The following is an 11,840-nucleotide window of genomic DNA, read 5'->3' on the forward strand; positions in this document are numbered from 1 at the left end:
AAAATCAGAAATCATACGAAAATCGGGCAGAGTAACGGCAGTCTGTCAAATTTACACAAAAATCCTGCAAAAAGCACAAATTTCAAATTTCTCCAAATTACAGTAGAATATCCACGACATCAATACAAGACTATTGTTCTATAGAATCCAAATCAAATCAAGTCCTGATATTTTCTATTCAATAAAAATCGCGTAGAATTAATTCCGACCGGTAAAATCGTCGTAGGAAATACTCAAATCGTGTACAATAGTCATATCTATAACATACCAAAAGTTGTGCGGTGAAAGTTGTGTCAAATCAAAATCAGGTCAAAAGTTCGACTACGAAAACACAAAACAATGCACAACTCGGTCAAAACTCAATATCTCTGAAAACAGAAATAGGATTTGGAGTCCTTACCACGAGATCTTCACTTTCTCCAACAACGGCGTCGGACGAAAATAGCTCCGCGGCCTCCGAAACCAAGCTTTTCCTCTTTTCCCTTTCTCTTTCTCTCTCCTCAAATCAGATATTTTGTTTAAAAAATGATTTTCTCTCTCCTCAAAACGAGCTGATTTTCTTATATCATTAGGCTGATCGGCCCGGCCGATCGCAAAATCGTCCCGGGACGATCAGACCAAAATCGATCGTCCTGGACGGTTCCCAGAACTATTCTCAGGACGGTATTTTGAACAGTACAGATCGTCCTGGACGATCTCAATATCGTCCCGGACGATCCTGGGAGGAAAATCCAAGTCAGAGAGGAACAGTAAGGGAACGAGGTCTCACATATCGTGTCTACCCAAGGGTTTTCTATAAACCCCAACAAAGTGAGAGTCATACTTAAATGGTTTGTTCCTCGAAATGTTCGGGAAGTCCGCAGCTTCCATGACTTAGCCACTTTTTATAGGAGATTCATAAAAAACATTAGCACTATCGTATCTCCTATCACTGAGTGCCTAAAAAAAAGGTGATTTTCACTAGACCTTAGTTGTCACCAAATCCTTTGAGGAAATTAAGAAAAAAATTAGTAATGAGACTTCCTGACTTCTTCAAAGTCTTTGAAGTTACCTGTGATGCTTTAGGGGTTTGAATTGGAGGAGTCTTGTCCCAGGAAGGTCACCTTATTACTAACTTTAGCGAAAAGCTAAATGACATCAGGCAGCGCTATTCCATGTATGAAAAAGAGTTCTACGTAGTGATCTAATCCCTTCGTTATTGGCAACACTACTTGCTCCTGCAATGGAAAGTTTACCAAAGAAGTGGCTGACGATCAACGAACACGATTGCACCACTTTACTTTTGAGTTATTATTTATATTAGTTTTATTATTATTATTGTATTGAGTTTGTTAATACATATTTTTCATTTGTGCACTCACTTGAGGGAGTAGTCCTATGTTGGTTTTTTTGTTTTTCTTCATTATATGTTAGCTATTTAAATCCACCCCCTCATCTTTTGAGGGTAATTATGATTATGAAGAAAAATTTTCTGCACTTTGTTTGTGAGTTGTGAGAGTTCTTGAGAGAGCTTGCTTGAAGTCTCTAAGTGAAAGCGGCGTAGTACCCGCTAACCGCAAGAAGCGTCCGGGTCCGTGGTCCTCCTCTTTCCGCCAATCCCTCCCCTCTCTCCTCAACTGATGACCATCCCTCCCCTTCTCCCTCTCTTGGCCGACCCCCCATCACCACCAGCTCCCAAACCCTAATCCTAACCCTAGCCGCCGGCCTCAACCTCCTCGCCTTTTCCTCCAAAATTTAAATCCACATTTAATACTTTCCATTTATTAAACATCTTAAACTAGGCAAGTTATTAATTTCAAATTCCAATCTATTTTGAATTTGAAATTCTTGCCTAAAAATAGATGATTTATTTTAGGAAAGTTCTTAAATGACATTAATTTAATTTAATTAGGGGTTTGTCATAATATCCCCTTCCCTACTTAAACTTCGCTCTTTGGCAACCCCATTATTCCCTTCCCCACCCCTCTACCCGTCGGCCCACCCTCTCTCCTCCCATCCTTTTTTTTATTCCATCTCCTTTATTACCTCCCCAATTATTTTTCTTTCCAAGTAAGAGATATTTTCTCTTTCCCATAGTCGACCACATCAAGCCCTTGTCGCCTCGATCCAGTTGCAACTGCTGTCCAGATTTCTGGACTAGAATATTATTGTCCAGAATTTTTCCGGATCATATTTGCTGTCCAGGACTTCCAAGACCAGCAAGATTACTGTATAGAACAATTCCTGTTTGCTGTCCAGTAGCAGAACAAGTGCTGTCCCGAAATTTCTGCATCTTCTCCTTACTGTCCTATCATCCGGAAGTTCACTGATTGCTGTCCAGAAGTTCTAGAACTTTGTAATTAGCGACTCCTTGATGTATGGCTGACCGGGAATGTTATCACGCGTTTGTTTACAACGATCAAGGACAAGTGGACATCCTTAAGTCTCCGTTCTTTGACATCAACTTGAAGGTCGACCGTACTGTCGAAGACTATGTCGAAAGGATTATATTTTCTCTCGTCACCGCTATCGAAGAACAACTATCTCTTGTTCAGTGACAGATCGTTTCCAAATCCGGATAAAGATGAATTTCTCCTTCAAGTCTTTTGTTTTTCTAAGTCTTCTCTTTAATTTGTGGCATCATAAAGGTTGTGCAACCTATCTCCATTTAGCTTACATCAAGAGTGTGAGTGAGTGGATCAAATTAGTGCCTAATCTATATGTTTACATAGGGATTTCCTTTGAACTCCTCCATGCTATGCTAATTGTGATTGGAACTGATTTTTTGTGAATCTAACTTTTATCTTATAATTTGGCCTAAGCTTAAATCATCTTCTTGTTATTTTAATATTTGTTTAAATTGCTAAAAGTAAACGTAATTATTGTTGCTCTAATTAAAAGGCGTGTATTTTCAGCATTACATAATTACTTTCACTTTTAGTGCTACATCATCTACTATCCTAAAAGGGTCATCGACCTGTTCACGATCGAACTGGTTAAACTGGTCGATCCGGTTTGATTTTCAAAACATTAGGCACAACCTTACTTACAAGAAGTTCATAATAACTTCATTCATCAACAACAATATTATTTACTTGATTTTTAATAGAAATATATACTTTTATAGACTATTCTTGATCACATTATTTTAGAGCTCTTAATGTTATAACCGGCTAAAAAAAATTCTAACTCAAATTCAACACTAAAAACCTATGTTCAACCTGTATAATATTTGGGTTGGGTTTGTGTTAGTGTAACAAAATTAACATCAAGCATTTATCCCACTATATGAGGTTGGCTACATGAATCCTTTTTCTCCATTGTGTCTTTTTAAGGGTCAAATTTCATTTGAATCTAATAAATATGTCATTTATATTACTTTTTAGCAAAGACTTTTTAGGTCTACCGCTATATTAACATAGTCTAGATCTAATACATCTACTCTCCTAATCGAGTCATCGAAAAGTGATGTTTTATGTGACCAAATCATTTAAAGTGACTCTCTCTAACCTTATATGGCACTGTAGCTACTCCAACCTTTTCACGTATATGCTCATTTCTGTCTCTAAGTGGAAACCCACTCATTCACCTGAGCATTCTCATATATGCAACTCTTAAATTAATTTTTTAGCTTCTCTTTTAATGGCTAATATTCTTCACAATTAATCATTGTAAGTCTCACCACCATCTTATAGAATTTTCCTTTAAATTTCATGGGTGCTTTTCTATCACACAACAGGCTCAATGCCTTACTCTACTCCAACCATCCAACTTGATTTCTATTAATAATATCCCATCTTTTTCACCATCACTTTGAACAATAGACCCAAGATATCTAAAAATTAATTACTTGATCATCCAAAGTCACAAGACCCCTATCATATCTATTATTACTAAAAGTACACTCCATATTTTTCGTTTTAGATCTACTCAAACAAAATTCTTTGGACTCTAAGATTGATATACATAATTCAAGTTTTCCTTCAACTCCCTCTCTAGTTTTATCAAGATTCAAGAAGAATAATATCATCAGCCAAAGGCTTACACTAGGTTGCATGCTCTTATAAATGTCTAGTAAGAACATTCATGACTAAAGAAAAAAGATATGGATTCAAATCTGGTTCTTGATGTAATATAACTGAAATAAGAAAAATATTTGGTCGAATCACCTTGTGTTTGAACATAAGTAATAACTCCTATATACATATCCTTAATGATTTGAATATAAATATTATTAACACTTTTTTTCCTACAACTCTCTACAACACTTCTGTTAAAACTTTATCATATGCTCTCTAAATCAATGAATATCATGTGTAAATCCTCCTTATTCTCTCTATACTCTTAGGTTAGCATAAGTGACTAAAAAATTAGGTTACATTTGGATCATGCCGAGTCAATTCGGGTTAAGCCAAAAAATAATTAATTAGCTATTTAATTGATTTTTATGAAGAAATCTTTTTTTTTTTTGTGGTTGTGTCCAAATCGAGTTATCATATTCATTTTTGATCGGGTTAAACACTAACTCGTCATAACTTAAATGTTTTTTGTGTCGTGTTGGTTTGGGATTATAGGTTAATGCAATTTGGTTTGAGTTGACATTTTTGACTTGTTTATGATGCAAGTCAGTTTCATCTTTGGGTTGACTAGGGGGGGGTCAAAATGGATTAACGGGTTGGATTTGGGTCTAACCCAAAATTGACCCTGCTTGAATTTACTCAATTCAAACCCGAACCGTAAATGGGTAAAAATAATAGAGAAACTTTTTTATCATGTATAAAAACTTCAATTTGAGCCAAAACCTCTTTGTTGTTGGTTTTTCTAAGACCTTTTGTCAAGCCCTAGTTCGCCAAACATCAATGGATCATTGAGAAAGTTTGTGTCCAGATTTTTGTCTTATAGGCGTCTGTGCTTCCTTGTGTAGGAACTAAAAAACCATCAGTAAATGCTAAAGTTGGCCCATTTATTTCACAAACTTTACTAATCTCTTTGAACCTCCTGGTATATTTTGTTATTTTACAATGATCATAAATGGAGTGAATATCTGTTGAAGGGAGTCAAACTGGAGCTACAAAGTAGAACCAACTCAAAAAATTCACAAGAGTCAAGCATGAAAAGGAAGAATACTATTCTAGTTCAGAGAGACTTTGTAGCCTTTGAGATTGATTCAGTTCCTGAGAGGCGTCCATATCTTCTATCAAGAGATTTTGTCTTCCTAAAACCGTTGAATGAGTTTGCTGGACCTTTCAAGGTTAGTATTGAAATTTGCTTGTTATAAGTTTGACTTTTTTCCTAAGCAAAGTTAATATTGAGAACTTGCTTTTTACAATGCTTATGACATCTTTATGTGATAAATTTCAATAAAAAGCAGGAAAATTAATGCAGAACCTTAAATATACAGAACCTATTATATAAATCATCAAAAGTTATAGTTTTTGCTTCACTCATAGCTCTCTTTGTAATATTTATAATTTTCTTATAGTCATAATTATAAGCCTTAGTGATGAGGACATCAGGCCTCGGAAAGTTTACCATAGGCGGGGCTGACGATCTACAATTACGATCGCACCAATCTACTTTTGATTATCATTGTATTAGACTTATTATTTTTATTATGTTTCATGAGTTTATTATACTTTTTCATTTATGCCCTCGCTTGAGGGCCTAGTTAGGTGTATGCCCTAGGGGTAATTGAGCTTTTTGTATTTTTTTTATTGTTTGGACTATTTAAAGCCCTCCCCTCCTTTGAGGGTCAATGAATGAATGATTATGAAAATTCCTGCATCCATGAGTTTTGTGAGAGCTTGAGAGCTTCGGAGAGAAAACCCTAGGTGAGGGAATCGGATCACCCACCAGCTGCAGGAAGTGTCCGGGCTTGTGGTTAATTTCTTCTTCCTTTCTCCTCTCCCCTTTTCCCCTTGACCTGTCGGCCTCTTCACCGGCCTCTTCACTCGGAAAGTTAGATTAGCGGAACAATTTGAAATAACAACAAAACATAGTATAGCCAAATATGCAAATAACAAAATCCCTCATCTAATAAACAGAAATGTCACCTCCAAGTTTCCCTCACTCACACTCTTTGAACTAGGCTTTAGCAGGAGAATAATCTACACAATACCAAGGATGCCACTAAAGGACAATAGGCACTTAAGGTTCTTGGTCAAGTTTACCCAAATGTGAAGAAGACGGCAGCTGTGTGAAGACTCTTGGACAGCAAACGGAAGCTATCGGATTGTTAGACAGCAAGCTACCCTTGTTGGAATTCTTTCTGGGCAGCGAAAACTGAAACTCTGGGTTTTGGGACAACAAGAGAATTTGCTGTAGTTTTCTGGACAACAATTCATGGATCAACCAGAGGCTCGGCAGCAGTGTTGTGATGGCAGAAAATCTCTCTCTAGATCACGATCTAGGGGGGAGTTGGGTTGGGTCCGTTGTTGGGGGAGATAAGTTCAAATATGACATCAATTTTAGGTTTTTGGCGGAATTTGAATGGGGAAGATTGAAATTTAGAATTTCAAACAAAGTGGAATAAAGGAGGGAAGAAGTAATTAATATCCCCTAATCTTAGGATTTAAAGAGGAGATGAAAATACCTTCACTGCCAAAAAGAAATGAAAATGAGAATATTCGATGATTGGGTATTAATTGCGGACGTTGATTTGGTGTTATGGATAGACAATAAGAAATTTAGTTTAAATCCCGTCAAATACATGAAATTATATTTAAAAAAATTCATGAAATATTTAAGATACGCGTGTCGGACACGCGTGTCCAATTTGTATTTAATATTTTTTAATCGGACACGTTTTCGGCGTGTCCGACACGTGTCGAAAGAGTGTTGGGCAAGTGTGGTGTCGAACTCGGTGTCGGACACTGCACGCCTCTTTGAGGAGAAGTGTCGGTGCATCATAGGGGCCGGCCAAGGGAGGGAAGAGGAAAGCGTCCACATTCAACGAATGTGGATCTTTGCATGTTGAATGTGGATCTTTGCATTGAATGTTGATTGATGACTTCAAATCTGAATTAATTTCATATTTGCATCCATTGGGGAGACTTCCTAAAATAGTTTTATTAATTAAGAAAGTATTTGTTATTCAAATTAATAAACTTTCCATATTAATAATATGATAAATTAGGAAGGTATTGAAGATGCAATTTGAATTTTGAAATCAAGAAGATTGTGGGGGAGGTGAGATTAATTTGAAATCCAAATTAATCCTAATTGAGGGCTTAAGTGGGGCGGCATCCAAGGGGAATTTAAGGGGCATTTAATGAGAGTCGTGGCAAATTGGAGAGAGAATGGGGTTATAGAGGGGTCGACCATAGGGGGAGGGATTTGATGTGTCTAGGTTCGACGTATGGGTCCGGGGAGGATTTAATTAGGAATTGTCATAAAATCTGAAATTGATTTCAGATTTAATGTAATTAAAAGTTTTCCTAATTTAAGTTTATTAATAGGGAAAGCTTTTAAATTCAAATATAATTTGAATTCAAATGAGGAAAGTAATTATGGTTGATTTGAATTTTGAAATTCAAAGGTCATGGGAGGGAGGGGCCGGCGGGTAGTGGAGGCTAGGGGAGGCCAGCGGTTAGGGAGCCTTGGGGGAGACCGACGATGGACGGGTTTGGGGAGGCCGACGGCTTATGGAGGTGGTGAGGGTTGGCGGGTTAGGGAAAGAAACATAAGGGGTTTGGATGATTCGGCCGGTGGCAAGGGGTTGGGTAGCTGGTGGTGGTAACCAAGGAAGAAGGAAGAAGGTAATACTAAGTACTAACCGCGAGTCCCGGAATCCACTGGCAGCTAACGGGTGATGCAAGGCCCTCTCCTAAGATTCCTACTCTCAAGAACTCACAAAGAGATCAAACAAGAAAATCTGAAATTTTTCATTCATAATTATCATTAATCTAATATAATGGTTTAAGCCTTAATATATAAGCCTCTAAGATAAAGAAACTAAATGACTCAAATGCCCTCGGGATTACAACATAAAGAAATAACTCATAGGGGGTACAAATGGAAAATTTGAAATAGAATAAATGAAAAATATAATAAAGCATCATAAATAGAGACTATGAATCATAACCGTCGATCTACGATTCCTGCGATGATAGGTGCGTTGAAATCTTCTACTGATATCCTCATCATTTTCTCTAAGCCCTACTCCTATCTCACCATGTCACCCCCCCCCCACCTGTCACGACCCAACCCGATCGGAACGAATCTCTTCGCGTCGGGCCGCGACGGAGAAACATCCAGGATCTAGCTTTGGAATTTGCTTCAGACTTTCTTCCAAATATCAGACATGCAGAACATAGAGCTACTATAAACATCCAAATATACAGAACAGTTCATCTATATTTTTTTCTTTCATCAAAATAATCATATACAATATAGTGCATGGCTACATACAGAAAGAACAGGATAGAAAAGTCATGACTGTACAAAAATCAAAAGAACAAAATACCTAATCACATATCAAATACTGAATGGCTAGTCCAAGACTTCCTTCCCTTTCCCAACACCTGAAAACCACGCAGATAACAAGGATGAGCAAACAGCTCAGCAAGACTACACTAGTCAATCAAAATCTTCAGAAACACACATTAGAAAATACATCAGAAGAGTAGCCGTACAGAATTCAGATAATCGTAAAGAAATCTATAAGCAGACAGAATACAGATACTTGCTCAAACAAAAATCAAACCACAAACGGAGTTCATTTCATATAACAGAATATTCAAGTCAGATTTCACAGAACAGACAGAATCGTACAGAATAAACAGAATCGTACAGAACAGATAGAATCATGTAAATCAGATTTTAAATCAGATAAAATCACATTTCACATATCAGATTCCCGAACACAGACAGAATCTCATTCTATCCTCTTATACCTCCCTTTCCTGACACAGACAGAATCTCAACGGATTCTGACCCCTTATGCCTCCCTTCCTTGACACAGCAGAATCTCAACGGATTCTGGCCATTTATGCCTCCCTTGTGCTTACAGCACCAAAACTTGTCAGATATACAGAATTTTCAGAACAGAACTTATTTTCAAATTTCCCTGACACAGATAGAATCTCTAAGGATTCTGGCCCCTTATAACTCCCTTGTGATAGCATACAAACACATCAAATCATCCAATTCAGAAAATCGGATTAAGTCAAAAAAATCGTCAGCGGCACAACGGCAGTATACGGAAATTCCACATAATTCACGATTTCAGAAATTTATCAAATTATCACAGATAGTACAAAACATCATTTCAAGACTTTCATTGTACTAAAGCAAATATTATCGGCATCCAGATAATTCGCTATTCGATAAAAACTCCGTAGAATTCAAAATACCCTGTGAAAATCTTCCAGAAAATACTCAAAACGTACAAAAACCTCGTCTCAGAGACATATTAAAAGTTACAAGGTAAAAAGTTTAGCAGAACAAAATGATACCAGATTTTCGCTAACAGTAATCGAATTTGAAACAGAAAAGTCGTCAAAATCCACATTTCTGAAAATAGAGAAAGGCATAATTTGCCTTACCTCGAGTCGAGCAACTTTTTTAACTACGGCGACGGACGAAAACAGACTGAAGTCGCCCAAAAATCACTTTTTCTTCTTTTCCTTCGTTTTTTTCTCTCTCCTCAGATATTTTTTTCTTTAAAAATATCTCAAACCCATATATACACATGCAGATCGTCCCTTGTGATACAATCCACATTTCTGAAAATAGAGAAGTGTATTCGTCCCGGGATGATTTGCCCTCTGGACGAATTTCTTCTTCAAACGAAGTGTATTCGTTCCTGGACGACTTGCTCTCTGGACAAATTTCGTCCGGACGATCCAAATTTCGTCCTGGGACGAACCTCCCAGTTCACAGATCCTGTACTAATCTTCCCAGGACGATCCCACGTCGTCCCGGACGATCCTGGAAGGAAAAACTGAAAATGAACTTTCACACCATCCCCTCTCTCTCTCTCTCCCTCTCTCCATATTAACTCCCCTACCTCCAAAGACCTCAATCATACCTCTCATTAAGGATTACCTTCTTTTCTTCCTTCTTGTTTGAAATTCAAATCACATAACCCTAACTCACTCCAAACCCAAAATCTGAAATTATTTTAGATTTTGGAAATCTTCTTTCCCGCCCCCTATTAACCGCCAGCTCCACCACCTTTTCCTTCCCTTCCTCTCTCCCAAAACAACTCCTAAACCCTAATTCTATGTTTCCAAATTGCTGTCCAGATTTCCTGGACATTGTTTGGTTGTTGTCCAGAGAAGTTCTGCACTTCTCTCTGCTGTCCACGCAGGAGATCGTCGTGTGTTGTCTGAAGGTTTCAGTTTGTTGTCCAAAGAATCCAGCCCAAGTTAGTTTGTTGTCCACCATCCAGAAATCACCAAAGTGTTGTCTAAAGGCAGCTAGGAGGTGTGTGTTGCTGTCCACTCTCTCTTAAACACCCAAACGAATCACACCGGAGCTTCGTATCTTCTTTAGTTTGGATAAACTCTTCCTCCAATTCTTATATCTTTATAGTTGCTTTTTCAATTGTGGTCTTATTTGATTCATAAAAATAGTGTTAATGTTCTTCCGCTAAAGCCTAATGACTTAGAGAGTTGAGTGAGGGATCTTTTCATAGTGACTAATCTCATTGTTAGTGTAGGGATTTCTTGTTGGAAATCTTTCATGTACGTTATGTTTTGAACCATTGATTATTTTGCGATCCTAATCTATATCCGTGTGGCTTGGCCTAAACTAATCTCATACCTTGTTTTATTTCCTCGTTTAATCTCTACAAATATTTTAGTTAATAAAGCTCTCTAAATTAAATTCTGCAAGATCATTTTCTAACAGCATTTTGGCACTTAAATCCTGCATCACTTAATAGTATTCAATATTACGATCTTTAAAAGTGCATTTCTTTTCCTTGATATCTTTTTCTATCTCCTTGTTTTATCACAAATATTCTTATCAATGTATGATCTATTTTTAAACTCTTCTAAATTTTCTACAACAATCTTCTTAATGAATTTAATCATCATATCCTAAATCATAATAGCATAATGATGATCACGTAAAAGAGCTCACCTATTAAATGAAGCAAATACTTCGCATATTACTGCATTTTCATATCAGTAACCATCTTTTAGATAGCTCTGTTTTTCATTTGGTGCTTGATGATTTGCTTTGGTTAGGGGAGACTTTTTCGGTTGGTGAAAAGCACAACTGTTCTAGTTGAATTTGGAGAAGATTTCCATTCACAGCATTCTCCATCCAAAAGATACGATGTGAACTTCTCTTTCAACAGGGTCTGCCTGAAGCGAGCCCACCATGCCATATCAATTGCAAGTGATCCTTCATTTCGTAGTGTCCTCTTCCCTGATCAAATCGTCTCTTCTCACCCCAACACTTTCCACCTCCATGAAAACGTGCTTCCATTTCATGATCATGCAAAAAGGATTTTGAATCATAAAGGCCCCATACCTTATCTCGTGAATGGGCAGCTGGTCAAAGAGGGGAGGCCTCCTGATGAAAAGCTTTCGTTCACCGGGCTGATTATTCAAGTAGCACTGCTTAGTATTTACAGAACTAATCCTGGCTGCAGAATCCTCGTATGTTCTCCGACCAACAAGACATCTGATCTGCTGTTGAGAAGCTTGGGGAAACAAATACCGTTAACTAGTCTTTTCCGAGCTAATGCTGCCTACCGAGATTACGATCTTGTGCCTGATGACATAATTCCTGCATCCCTGTATGAGGAAGATGAAGAGTGCTTCCCGTCGGCCTCAACCTCCTCCCCTTTGCCTCCAAAATTCAAATTCCCATTTAATACTTTTCATTTATTAAACATCTTAAACTAG

At 37.5% G+C, this 11,840-nt stretch overlaps 1 protein-coding gene across 1 annotated transcript; it reads left to right on the plus strand.

Moving 5' to 3' along the window:
- The first annotated feature begins 4,996 nt into the window (after positions 1-4,996).
- Positions 4,997-11,840, plus strand: LOC114578366 (probable RNA helicase SDE3). The gene is made up of 2 exons (XM_028697448.1): positions 4,997-5,230; positions 11,175-11,840. The coding sequence occupies exons 1-2, from the start codon at positions 5,090-5,092 to the stop codon at positions 11,838-11,840; spliced, it is 807 nt and encodes a 268-aa protein (XP_028553281.1). The 5' UTR covers positions 4,997-5,089.

Source organism: Dendrobium catenatum, unplaced genomic scaffold (assembly GCF_001605985.2).
Source record: "Dendrobium catenatum unplaced genomic scaffold, ASM160598v2 fragScaff_scaffold_932, whole genome shotgun sequence".
In the NCBI taxonomy this organism is placed as follows: domain Eukaryota; kingdom Viridiplantae; phylum Streptophyta; class Magnoliopsida; order Asparagales; family Orchidaceae; genus Dendrobium; species Dendrobium catenatum.

What these genes read in the sequence shown, in the direction of transcription:
- LOC114578366 (XM_028697448.1), top strand. Translation starts at nt 5,090, where the DNA reads ATGAAAAGGAAGAATACTATTCTAGTTCAGAGAGACTTTGTAGCCTTT. An exon ending in AGTTTGCTGGACCTTTCAAG is followed by an intron (nt 5,231 to 11,174) that starts GTTAGTATTGAA and finishes TGCTTTGGTTAG; the next exon opens with GGGAGACTTTTTCGGTTGGT.